Genomic DNA, 14,692 nt, shown 5'->3' with positions numbered 1-14,692 from the left:
ACTATAGCAGATTAATCACAATATTATTTAAAAATTGTATTCAGTGAATATGAAGACTATTATCACGTTTATGAATTTATCTCATGTGTAATAAAATAAATAAATTAAGTGATGACGTCGAAGGTAAATAATTTAACCTTAAAAGTGCAAAAAGTCTATAGAAACAAACTTTGTCGTATCATTGTTTGATTTAATTGTCATAGCTGCTCTGGAGTTTGTGTTGATATGTCACATTTTGGGGACTATATGGACGGCGTGCCCGTTAAAATTTCGGAAAAGTATAAAAGACCGCCGAGGATAGAATTACCTTCGAATATAAATAAGAGCGTACAGCGGGCGCAAAATGTTGTCGATGATATCAAGTACTGTTCTACTTTCGAACGGAACGTCTTGTCTAAAGTTAAAGAGCTTCGGAGCGCGAAAGAGACAAAGAGAAATGAAAGGAAACACCGCTTACAGCTGTTAGAAGAGGCGAAGCAAAAAAAATTAGATGCAATCGCAGCCGCCGAGGCCGAGGAGAAATTAAAGCAACTAAGTGTATCAGAAGTGTCCTACCCTAGCACAGATGAAATCAGCGCTATTTCTTCTGATGAAAAAATAGATAAAAATTGTGAAACATCACCTGTAGAAGAAACGGTTTTAGAGGCTGATAAAGCTATATTAACAGAGCCTTATGTTGCAACCGCAGAGTCCCAACCAGATATCTTGCAACCGGTACAAGTGCAGACCACTTACCATCCAAGCCTTCTAGATGACCCTGACCCTCTGCAGGAATTAAAGATGAATATAAAAGTTAGCAAAGTACCTCAGTATAATAATGTTGATATGTTAACTTTTAGAGATTTTGAGAATGATACATCAAGTCCATTTGATAATGTTGAATTGAAGACAATAAATGATATGGAGTTGTTGGCACAAGTGCTCCAAAGGGACTCAACTACTAACTGTCCAAACCAGGGCATGTATGTTAATAATCAGACTTACACAGGATATACAAATTGTGCTACCCAAGCACAAATAGAGGGTATTACATATTTACCAAACTCTTATATGGAACAAACAATTCAAGGACCTAGTGCAGCATTCACATCATCACAGCACTTTCCTGTATCAAATGGATATTATTTAACACCAGAAAATACTTGTGATAATGTACCTGTGGACAATGTGAATATGTACAACCCAAACTACCAGTATTTTGTACCATCACAAACTGTTCCACCTGATCTCTACTATGGCAACTCTTTGCCTACAACTAGCCAAGTAACACAGATAAACAATGATTCAAATTTGATACCACAACCATATTACTTCCAATATCCTCAGGCACCTGTACAATATACAAATACTAGTTATAATACTAATGAAACTTATGAGAAGCCTGTTGAGGACCAGGTGACTGCAACGGTGTCACAAAACACAATAAAATCACGCTCCCGTAGTGTTCCAGACATTATGAAAGAGCTTAATGAGGAACTGGCTTCTGCTAAACAAAGAGCAAGTGAACGTTCATGCAATGCCAGCCCAGCTCCTAAACCTGCACCTCAACCTGAACCTCAAACTGCACCTCAACCTACATTGACTAGCGAAAAAAAGGAAAGAAAGGAACGAAGGAAAAGGAAAGTTGAAATAAGGTTGCCTAATCCATATATCCAATTACCTGTAGCTTCACAGAGGTTGTGTAAGAGGATACATGCAATGGGGTTCCCGTTGGAACGAGTAGCCAGGATCTGTGTGGTTGCCGGAGACAATGAAAGGAGGGTAAATATTTATACTTTATATTTTCTTTTTTTGAATAGTGTTTTAGCTGGGCAAGAACTGTAAATTACCCATAAGGGTCCATGGGAGATGCAATTTGCATGTGGAGATTCCACAAAAAATTATCTGCTTTTAATCATATAGAACTAAAATTTTAGTTTGACTTCACCTAGTCTTGTGGGCAGATAATAGTTTAAGTTAGTTCAGCTAATGTTATGTCAAAATTTGTATAATCTAGCCGCAATGCAAATTTCCACAGTTAAATTCTTCGAATATTTTGATAAGGATAGGAATATGGTAGGAATGTATTAACTGCAAGATGTCCATGTGAACCAGTTAAATTTTGTAATGTTAAAAAAAGTATGGTAACCTATATTGAAGTGCATATTTTGTAACCTTCTGTAGCTACCAGCAACCTGGAAATATTTCTGATAATTGCTGGGGTAGACCCTGGGTATCCGAAGTGTTTAGTTACCATGCGGTTTGCCAATAGTGGTGTTGCCATCACAATACCAATGTTATTATTATAATCAGACAGAAGCATTGCTCTTTTTATAATATCTGAAAAACAGAATGTAAGCGAACATTTTTCTAATAGAGAAAATGTGAGGTGAAGTGTCAATGTGTGTGTCTGTGATATATGAATGAGAAATGTCAGAATGTCTGTGGTGAACAGCAGCGATTATATCACTGCAACTTCTTCAAACCATTGTACTGGCAGCATTTAAGTAGATGTTTCCTAATCAAACCTAAAGCACCCTCCATGTATTTTTTTTGGGGAGAGAATTTTCACATGGAATTACCTACCATTTACTAATTTATTGGTTATATCAGACTTTTCCTGATTTAAATGTCGCACATACCATGATTATTAAGGTTATAAGCTTTATGCCATGTTAATGTTGGCATACCGTTCAAATCAGTTTGGTTATGTAATATGTCTATCCTGCTTGCTTGCATGACATGGTACATCCGAAATTGACAAGGTTGATGTCCTGCATACAGCTTTATAGACAGCTGCATACACCAATACCTCGCTTTGCGTCGTTTCGTTTTGCGTTTTATTCAATGTTGCGTCGCTGCTTAATTAGTACTAATTTTGACCGTGCGTCGTTAGATTTTCAAGGTTGCGTTGTTTTGGACTCGAGTCTTTAATTTTTTTTTAAATTTCCTTTTTTTCTACAAGATGTTGGAACTTTTGTTTCTAATTGCGCCATGCCATCAAGACTCGGGGATTCCCTTACTAACTAAAAATCAACGCAATTTGAATACAGTTTTATTTTTACTCGGTTTTGATAATTTTAGAGTTCAGTTTCAATTACGTAGTGTGTTGTGTTTTTTTTTTAAAGAGAATAATAAATTTATATAAATTTTTACGTGTTGTTTCTGGTTACAAAAAAGGTAAATATTTTTCCAATTTATTTATTGGCAGAGTTATATTATTTTTGTTTTTTAAATGTTTACTTTGTTCAATTTTCTTTTTAAAAAGTAGTACTTTCGTAACCCTGGAACCTATCTTCGATCTTTGCATGGTTTGCTATAGAAAATCATAATTCACTTTCGGCGTTTCAATTTATGTCGTGTTTTTTGGAACGCAACCACGACGCAAAGTGAGGTATTGGTGTACCTGATGGAGGCTATAAGTTCAGGTCCTATGGTTCTTAGTCTTAATAACGTCTTATATTAGTCCTTCACAATGTGAGGCCCATGCCCCACAAATGGGCAATTTTATTATTAAGGGAAGCAATTAAAAATTGGACTTTACACAAGATTATATCGCTCTGGGGTTTTACCTTTTTTGCATAAGCTATAATTGCAGTAAATAATTATTTAAAATAGAAAATTTAATACAAAAAATAATTATTAAAATATACTTACCATGTTTCATTAACAAGTTACTTGTGATTTCTTACTTAAACCTATTATTTAAGTTTCTAAAGTGAACAATTTATTCTTTTAATATTAAGTATTATGTATGCTATGTAAGAAGGGCATAAAAAGTAAGGTTTTCGGAAACACTGTCATATATTGTTCTTTTGAAATATAATGAATATTTAAGCTTATAATTGAGCTTTATTATGCTTAATACACTCCTTTGATTCCTGAATATATGGAAACAATAAATTAAAATTGCAAATGAGAATATTGTTTATTTTGGAAATTCAAAATTATACTTAATAAACTTACATAAATTACAATAACATTATGGTTGTAGTATAGGAACTATACATTGTATTAGCCTCAAATTCTGTTTCTATGTGAAAATTATTACTTGTCTATTATATGAAAGAAATCACTAGAATTTATTTAACTGTAGTTGTTTGGCTATATAAAGACATTATCTTAAACTGGGCCATGTATATGTTCGTTTTTGAAAGATGCAATCTTGTCTTTGTTATATACCTAGCATATATAAATAATTTTATTAAATCAAACATATCTAATAATATAACAGTAAATGGTGATGTTTTATACAATGTAGACTATGGTTTTCCTGTGTGTTACAATCATTTCTAAACCACAATGGCCTCACATTGACTCCTTTGCGGTCAGATAGTGCTGGAACTTATGCCGCTAGAAAGATAAAATACTATTCTGATATCGATAGTGCTAGAATAGTGTATTGTAGTTATTTCTACATCATTACGTTCTATGGATTGAGTCTTTGGGATAGAGGTCCGAATATTGAAAATATATTTGTTTTGCAAAAGAGTGTTACCCGAGCTCTTTCCAGCTTAGGGCTATGGATCTCGTTAAGAAAGCATTTTAAAGAGATCAATATTCTTACAGTGGCCTCGCAATATATTTATGATAATCTTTTCTATATTCTTATTAGTTCCAATAAGTTCAAAAAATAGGAGATGTTCATAGAGTATTTATAAGGCACTGAAAAACTGGATGTACCAAAATTTCAACGACAAATAGTCTAATTCATTTGTCAAATCAGATTTTTTTTAAAAATGTTATTGGACTACCAATTACAAAATAATAATCGTATTAAAAGTAAATTGAAGGAAAAGGCTTATTATTTCATAAATTAATTTTTGATTGATATGAATCCCTTGGCAATGATATCATTTAGGCTGTATCTGATAAAGTGTATATGTATGAATCTGTATTGTTAAACTTTATTAAAAGATGTGTTGTTGAGGAGTTTCTTCCTGTATCTTCTCAGTAACTATAACATCGTATGAAGGAGAGCAGAGTCAAAAGTAATATAGATAAAAAAATAAATAGGTAATTAGTTAACAATCAATAGGAGTTCTATTAATAGTTCCAATGTGGAAAAAATGTAATTATTATATAAATATTGTTTCATTTGTTTTGCCAGAGTTGCATATGCTTTTTTAAATTGTTTTTAATAACTATAATTAAACCATACATAATAGACCTCATAATTATAAAATGTTTGTCATTTAAATCATTTAGAATGAAATCATGAATGATTTAAATAACAAACGTTTTGTTTCTGTAAACAATGCAAACATTATAATGATATAGCATAAATAAAATTATAGTCATATCTATATATTAGAACATTATGTATCCTTTAGAGCGACCAAGTAACTACTGGATTATTATAATTGGTAATAATGGAATTTATAGCATGATACACCCATGTTGTAAGACTAGATAAGTATATCTAGTATATTAATAGAAAATTTATTTACCCCAAACACCAAAAACTTTTAGAGTTAAACATGAAAACTGTCTGTAAGGTTGGTTTGAAGTTCTTCAAGGGCCCCTGTACCAATAGAACCAGAATAATATCTGAACTAACTGAAGGTAATGAACAACAGTGCTATGATTATATATTAACACTTATATTTACACCATAGACAATAAATAGAGAAAAAAAACAACAGCTCTATGTTATGACAGATTATATAATCTCAAGAGTATAATCGGCTACAATGCTTAAACTATGAGAAAGCCTTCAATTCGATCTAGAATTGGGCAGTACTGGAGTCTCCAAAGGTGCCAAAGAAACCAACGGGATTGTTGTAGTGTTTGTATGAAAACACTATCAAATCAAAACACTATCACAATCTGGCAATTGGACCAGAGTTAGAGGGAGATGGAAACGTTGTCTCTACAAATCTGTTCACCGTTGCACTGGTGAATGCATTTAAGCTCATGGACTAGAGAGGACTTAGCATTAACATATATGGCGAGTACATTGGTAACCTTTGGTTGTTATGATATAGTGGTAATGGCTGAAGCCATGGAGGACCTGAGTACAATGCTCGATATTCTCAGTAGAGCCTTCAGACAAGCAGACCTTAAATTAAATATGGACAAGACAAAGTCGTGGTATAAGGTCCATGTGGTGCTTACTCAAGTAGTTGGAGGTGCTATGGTCGAAGTTGTAGACGATTATATGTGCCTGGGACTAACCGTCTAGAGGAATCCATCTCGGATGGACAGCGTTCGGGAAACTCCGAAATGTCTGGTTCAAAATACCGCAATAACTGAAGACGAAGGTCTTTGATCAATGTTCGTTGCCAGTGATGACGGATCCGAGGCGTGGTTTCTTATGAGAAGACTCAAGATCATTTAGTGATAGAGGGGGCTATGCTCTAAGTTTCGCTGCGAGATCGTATCAGGAATGAGATTTGCAGAAAAATCAAGGTCATCGATGTAGCACGAGGAATTGCTTGTGTGGCAATAGGCGTGGAACATCGCTCGTGCAACTGATGGCGACTACGAGTCTGTAGTCGTGGGTAGATCATGATAGATCTAGATCCTGGTGTCCTGGGTAGATCAGGTAGACCGATGACATGGTTAGGGCCCGTGATGATGCTGGCAGTGCAAGGCTGATCATCGTTGTGATCTTTGTAGGCGTCTATCTGCTAAAAAGAAAAAACATACCGCGTAAAAAATTACGTGACTTTTTTTCAGAGGTTATTTTATTATTACGCATTTGAATAATAATGTCTGGTGAATTGGCAATTGAGAAAATTAGTCTGAAATGCCGATTCATCCGGCCTAATTTTTGGTACAGTTTGTGCTTGCTGTTTTTTTTTTGTTTTAAGGCAGAGAAAATTTATTCTTCGAGCCTCTCGGATGCTTATTGCATTGTAATTCTATTAAGATTCGTTTCGCCTCGGACTTATTTTAGTCCAATTACGGAGGTGAGAGTCAGGGTCGTTTCAATGCATTACTTCGATGCGTAGACGTCTTGCTTCCTTGGTGTTGTGCAACGTGGACTTGAAAAAATTATTGATCAGAAATATTTCGGAGATTTGATTATGTGGGTAGAATTGAAAATACAGTAATACCCCGCTTTACGCGACCCCGTTATACGCGGTTTAACTATAACGCGAATTGTAAAATTCGCGCTCAAATACCTCGAATTACGCGAAAGAGTGCATATAGATATAATTTAGTCATCAACTTCTCTATGGTGTCTTGACCATCTGTCAAACAATTAAAAACAGTGTTGGGTGTTATGAACGTATTTTACAAGAAAGTAAACAAAACGTTATCCAAAAGACAATAGATGTATTTTTCCGTAAAAAATAGGAGTATGTGTTGTATAAAGTGTTCCTAGAATTGAAGTGATTGATTAAAATGATTTGTATTTTTTTGTAATAATTTTTGATTATGTTTAATCTTAAACATTGGGTATTACTGTATTTACAATAAACTTATAGTACCTGGTGATAATTGCACATCGACCTTTGGAAAGAGACAATCGGTTAATTTCGGCTTCGTTGAGTTATCTCTGTCGCACGAAATACGACTGACGTAACGTCATACAGGTAGTGTACTTTTAGTGATGAATTCACGATAGCTCGATTCAAACGCCTAGCAGCGCCATCTATGTATTTCTTTGAGAACTGTTTTTTACAACAAAAAATTTTTAAATGAATATCTAATCATTTTGAACGATCGTGTAATATATATATTTTTTTAAGAAAAATAGTTAAGTTGGTATGACGATAAAGCTATGGGATGATTTACTTAAACTTACTATCGTCGTTGCAGCTCATAGGCGCCCACTCTAAGGCGTAAACCTACATAATCGAGAGAAATTATCTTACATCCATTCACGTAACTAATACTTGTCATTCAGCATCTTTACCTAATAGATCTTAGTAAATAAGAAAACTGTGTTCACATTAGTCAATTGTACTAAGCCCTTCTAAGAGTACGGTTATCGGTAAAAGGAATGTGTTTATTTGCGAGCAGCAATATATTACGATCAAAGAAAGAACAACCAGAAGAGAGCGGGGAGAAGGAGGTAGATAGATGAAAGATATATATATAAAGAGAGACAGAGGAAGAGTGAATGGAATTTAAGGAGAGATAGGGTGATATAGAGGAAAAGAGATGTAGGTTATTTTATAACTGCGTCTTACGCAGTAATATTATATTTTGTGTCAAAGAAACCCTATTTTGATGTTAAATTTTATTTTAAAATACGACTTGCACAAAATCACACCAAACCATCATGGCTACTGGCATTGATATTTTTACTTGAAGAAGCTAATAAGTGTGACATTTATAGCCTGTTTTTTTTTAAAATTCCAGATCATCGAGTGCCTGTTGATAATGGGCGAGCTGTTGGACCTTGGCTTCTCAGAAGCGAGGGTATCAGCGGCGCTTGCGAGGCACAAGTTCGACAAAGAGAAGGCCCTGGACGATCTGGTGTCGTAATACATCCATGTTCGCGCGGAACTGCACCTCTAGTCTCGAGGAAGCTTCACATATGGTGAAGCATATGATGATATGCCGGGTCATGGTCTTCAGGAGAACGTATTAATATTTCGGATATGATCTCCGTCAAACAATCTATGTGCATGTAGATGTCAATATTTTGACATATTTTCGTATAAAATAGAATCTATGTTACGGTTGATTCTAATCAAAATGAATATGTCATATAAATGAGAAATTATTCGAATACAGCCTATAATATTTCGGTACATATGAGCCTATGATTTTATATATGAATACCTATTGTAGGTTCTCCCATCTTTGGTCATATTAATTTTAAATCATAAGTTTTATTAAATTAATGAAGCTAAATAATGATCAAATAGGTTCTAAATGAAAACAAATTGCATAGAAATCATAGTAAAGACGGTAATACCCCCTATAACGCGTATAGGAGTTCACGTATAACGCGATCGAAGCACCGTGTTACTGTTTGTAAAGTTTGTCGAGTACGATGTTACTTCTATGCCGGTCTAAGGCTGTGACTGCCTCGGCAACTGGCCAATATGACCCCAACATTTTAAAAATGTAACTGTTTGACCAGTTTAGCTTTTTTGGCTGAAAGCAATGTCATAATGTGAACGTGACTTAATTTTTACAAGTAGATATACTTCATCGCTCGTTGACAATTAATTGTCTATATATCTACGTCAAAAATGTCAAAGAACAATAACATTTGGCGCCATTTGTAAAAATTAAAGTGCGTGCACATTATGACATTACTTTTGAGCCACCTGTTATATGTGTTTTTGTCTACTTCGTCATTTTGTTTAAATGTTGCTATTATTACTTGTTTAATTTCAAATATTTCTGTTGATTTTTTAACATAATTTAGATGATGCAAATTATATTTTTTAATTTCATCATTATTTGGGCTAGACATAGATCTCACTGTTTTTTGTTGTCTATAAGTATTTTCCTGTGTAATCCAGGCTTCATTTTCTTTTTATTTATTCACTCTATACATATTAAGTAATAGCCGGCCATCTTCTAGTTGTTACTTATGATGTTGATCAAATATTAATAACTAAAATTTCATAGTACAGAAATATATCACATTTTATACGAGGAATGCAACACGCGTTATAGAAGTACCGTGTTGTAGGGGTGATTACCGTTTATATAAAAAAGAGTCGGCATCTCATTTTTAAAATAAATTCGTTAAAAATGTCCAATTTATTTAAGCATTAAAAATTATTAATTATTGTTTATGTTATTTTATATCTAAAAGTTACAATTATATAGCGGACATTGTAATAAAAACGAAATTATTCTGAATTAGTGATGTACTAAAAGTGAAATACCGATTATTCGGTACTTTGAAATGTTCAGGGGTCGGTTAAGCTATGTTTAGAGCTGCTATGTCTATTAAAATATATATCAGGGCAGAAAAATATTTTAAATCCTGAAAGTGAAAACTGTTTTCAAACTAAAGCGGACAAATAGTTCACATTACAATGATTTTTAAGTTTAGAAAGTCAAGTTCACAGTGACCCGTTGAATTTACATTTCAACTATCCGTAAGTACACTTTCTATTTTTAAAAAATATTACACCTTGAAGAAGATTTCTAGATAAAATAACTATATGTTGTCCTTAATATATACAAGAGGAGAGGGAGAAAGAATTGAGAGGGGATGGGGAGTAGGAGATCGCTGGATCTAGAACCGTACAATTTATATAAAAAACAAGTTTAATTCATGAGAACAAAAAATGCACATTTAATTTATTTTAATTATTTTGTTATCATTTTAGTGGTGAGAAGTCCACTGTTGGACTTAAGCCCCCCCTCCCCTCCCGTCAGTCTTCATATCACCTTAAATAGTCCACTGGGTGGACTCCAGAACAATAAGGCTTTGGATCATTTATATTTTGGTCATATAACAAGTTTGCCGACCCCTGGACTGAATGAAGGAATGATATAGTGAATGATTTAAAATTAACTTATTTCTTGTTTTATTGTGAAGAAACGAATGATATTAAATTTTTAGTTAATCATTTATTTTTATTTCAGTTGAAGATATATAAGTTTACGTTATTTATTTAAAGCATTTATCTACATCAAAATTTATGCATTCCATGATCGAAATGGTCTAGTTTTGACAGGAAAACGTCAGAGTTATGTCTCGGAAATATATTATACGTATGAAATGAGAGTGTTATGATACTATATTCTTATACACTTGCCCGTTGATAGAATGAATGACGTTTTAAAATTAGTCGGTTAACAATTGTATTATAATCTATGCTATAATACTACAATTTTGAAATGACAGTTATTTTTTATGTTTTGTAAAGTGTTTTATGCCTCTTTAATTTGGACGGATTATTCAAGACTGTCGAAGCAGTGACGTAATAAAAAATAAAAATGACGACAACTGTCAGTTTTGTTATATGTTGTAATTAAAGTAGTTTTTATTTAATACGAGTAAATTGTTTATTGAACAATATTAAAATCAGCTAATTATTCTGCATTGAATAGGGTATTTACGATGAATATTCAACGATTTTAAATTTTACACAGGTAACATTGAGTTTTTTTTTTGTTTTTAATTTTTTTTTAAATGTTAATGTAGTGCTACCGAAATCACTGTACCGCGCCATATATATTTGCGGGGCGTGACAGGTAGGGAAGTATCGAACCTTTTCCACGGCCCCCGCGATTTTCTAAGGCGCGGTACAGCGGTATCGGTAGATCTGTAGTAAAGATTATTTTACGATTACTACGTCTTATTTATTTAACTGACATTAACATATGTTTGCCATCATTTTACGTAAATTATTTCACATTCGAGCCCTGTTGATTTACAAGGATAAAGCATCTATTACCGTGGTATATAAATCAGTCATTATCCGTGTAATGAGATAATTTAGATTTCTGGGATCGTTGTTTCTATGAAAAATAAGTAAGACAATATATCCGAAAATTAGTTAACATGAACTATTTTGTTAGTATACGGAAATATCTGATACATCGGTAATTAATGACAATTTTAAGTAAGAAAAGGACCAATATTTAGCCAATTCCGCACATGCAGTGGTAGTCGTGTAACAAATGCACCGCCCGCCAGCCCGCTGATAATTGCGTATGCGACAAACAATGCGAATCACACAACCGCCACCGCCAAATCGCTCAACAGGTGTTTCACCCCTCCACGGGGCATCTTCAGGAGTTATGTTACACCGATTAGTGTCAAACACAGAGTCTACTAATTAAAATTAAAAGCAAAAGAGGCGGGCGGTGCACTTTGTTGCACGACTACCACTGCATGTGCGGAAGTGGCTAAATATCGGTCTTTTTCTTACTTAGGATGGACTTCCGCAAGGTAACGCCTGATTCCATTAAATAATGATAATCTTATATACCGTGGTAATAGGTGCACTGTATATCTCTATCTTGACTGATGTCGATCATACCTTAGGTGATGAAAGTATTGTAACATAAAGTTTGAAGCTATATATATACATGCCAACGGATACTTTGTACACACGCTTTTAGGGCTTACAATACCGGAATCTCTGATGATTTTTTTCCGTGATTAAAAACCGGTATTTATGTAAAAAATACCGGTATTTTGGTATTACATTAAAAATTCATAAATACTTTCAATTCTATTTTTTTTTGTTTCTTTAATTATATAATGCCATACGAACCTATTATATGTAAAATCTAACATAGAATTTAATATATACTTTTTTTTGCTTACACTTATTTTGTATCTATCTACTCCTACTCTATGTGTAATAAAATAAATAACATCTACTCATATCAGAACAATATTTATTGTATTTCATATATTATTTGTTAACAAGTCATTATAATTAATGTGGTAAGTAAAATATAATATAATTTTTTATTAGTAACACCGGTTTTAATACCGGTATACCGATATTTCAAATATCAAAAACCGTTATTCAGATTTTAGTTCGGTATTGTAAGCCCTAGACGCTTTGTTCTTGTATAAATGTAAATTAAATATTTTATATTATATGTGATATATTTTAAAATCTTTGGTTAGTGTCATTAATATAGATTATAGTTTTAGAATGAGGTCTGTCAGGAAAGATTAAATCCAGCGGTTCTCAAACCTGCCACGTTATGATATTATAATTGAAATAAAAAAAATCGTTATGCCAGATATATTGCACTACCCGGCGATTTATTGCACATCGACCTTTCGAAAGAGACAATCGGCTAATTTCGGCTTCGTATAGCGTTATCTCTGTCGCACGAAATACAACGACTGACAAAACGTCACAAAGGCAGTGTGGGACAGAGATAGTGCTCTACAAAGACGAAATAATCAGATTGTCTCTTTCCAAATGTCGATCTGCAATATTTATAATCGAGTACTGTACAAAGTATTGACAGTTTAAAAAAATATTAATAAATAGGTTTCTATAGACAGATATGTTAATTAAGTAAATAAAAAAATAATGTGTATTTTTTAATAAAAACGTAAATCTTGTGTAATATATTCCTTTATTTTTTTGTGTATGAGGAATGTTAAGATATATTTTATATTGCCGAAATATCTTGGCCATTGATCTTGTGTAAAATAAAATTAAAAAAAAAACTATAATATACAGAAGTAAATAGGTTATAAAAGTAATAAAGAAGTATAATGTATAGTTATAAATTCAGTGTGAATTTTACCTATTTCTGATCATCCTATATCACTCTGAAATATGTCACATTAATTTCTTTTATTTAATGCTACAGGCCAATACTAACAGGCAGAGACATCTGCGGGGACAGATAATAAACTATTAAAAAAAAATTCATATGTAATAGGAATTTTGAAAAACGTTAATAATTTTTGAGTTGTTTGGTACCTTTAAACTTTATATATATTATATATAGCATTATTGGTTAACATCTGTTGTCGTCAAACAGCTGTTTCATTTAGTGTATTTAATAACTTTTGTAAAATAAAATTTGTTAATGGACTCGTAATTTTGTATTACAAAATTTGGAATGCGTCTTATTGCTATAATTAGATGTAAAATAATCAAGTGAACGCGTTCCTCGTCTAAGTTTTGTTAAAAGAAATTGTAATGTAATAAAGTGTAAAAGTAATTAAAAAGATGTAGGTTGAAGGCATCCGTTGGCATGTAAAACACCCAATGGATTTTTTTTTATAACGAAAATCAAATGAAGTGTGTTTAGAAATATATTAGGTTGTTTTTTGATTTAAGAATGTGAGCGTGATAAACTTTATATGTTGTTGGAATTTCAGAATTTAAATGTATGCTTAAAATTTATATTTAGAAAGATAGAACGGTGAATATTTTATATATATATAAAAAAAAGATGGCGGGAAGTAGTACGCGAATATAGGTTATGTAATAAACGTAAGGAGCTGTGCAATTAGTTTTAATTATTTTAATTCGTCCATGAAATTATTTTAGCGATTTGAAAAAAGATTAAAATAATTAAAAAAAAACATGGCAGATGTGTCAGTTTTGAATCTGTGACGAAGATTTTTCGTCTTACAGGTGACCATAGACACGTGTTTATATTTTTTAATGTAATATATATCCTAATGTGTCTGGATTTAAAAGAATTGAAAATGAAATGTCTATACCGCATAGAACTTTTGTTGTACTGTCGCTTTGTGCTTGTCAAATAAAATGTTGTGGACAGACTGATTTTATTGTATTTCACCCCTTCACAGAGAGAATTCTTACATAAAGCTCACGGTCATTGAGGCCTATGGTTAACTACAATAATAAATATGCATACGAAGGTGCAAATGTGGAGGAGGTGGTAAATGGGGAGACATTTACTCTCAAAGTAACAGGTGGCGCAAAAGTAATGTCATAATGTGAACGCGACTTAATTTTCGCAAATGGCGCCAAATGTCACTGCTCTGACATTTATAATGCAGACATAGATATACTCCATTGGTGGTTCACAACTAATTCTCTCCTTTATATATATATAAATATATGTATATTGTACACGTTGGGATACATTTAAATAGTTTCACAATAATAAAAAAAAAGTAAAAAGGGCGGTCTTATCACATAAGGCAATCTCTTATAGACAACCATAGCATGGAAAAGGTAGAAGTATAGATAATATGTAGTTAACGTGTACAAACATACGTACAGAAAGATACATAAATATGTATTTAACATATATACTTATAATAAATGAAGTACAATTTATATTATGGTATAATACTTGTTATAAATATAATAAAGTA

At 32.7% G+C, this 14,692-nt stretch overlaps 1 protein-coding gene across 1 annotated transcript; it reads left to right on the top strand.

The window, feature by feature from the left end:
* The first annotated feature begins 3 nt into the window (after positions 1 to 3).
* Positions 4 to 8,732, top strand: LOC137923312 (ubiquitin-associated protein 1). The gene is made up of 2 exons (XM_068766517.1): positions 4 to 1,761; positions 8,296 to 8,732. The coding sequence occupies exons 1-2, from the start codon at positions 226 to 228 to the stop codon at positions 8,419 to 8,421; spliced, it is 1,662 nt and encodes a 553-aa protein (XP_068622618.1). The 5' UTR covers positions 4 to 225; the 3' UTR covers positions 8,422 to 8,732.
* The last annotated feature ends 5,960 nt before the right edge of the window (positions 8,733 to 14,692 follow it).

The sequence above is a fragment of the Battus philenor genome, unplaced genomic scaffold (genome assembly GCF_028537555.1).
Source record: "Battus philenor isolate CCGP_79_NKW_IND1 unplaced genomic scaffold, ilBatPhil1.0.hap1 SCAF_21, whole genome shotgun sequence".
Taxonomy (NCBI): Eukaryota; Metazoa; Arthropoda; class Insecta; order Lepidoptera; family Papilionidae; genus Battus; species Battus philenor.
The sequence above is the reverse complement of the archived record's forward strand: the minus strand, read 5'-3'. Positions and strand labels throughout refer to the sequence as shown.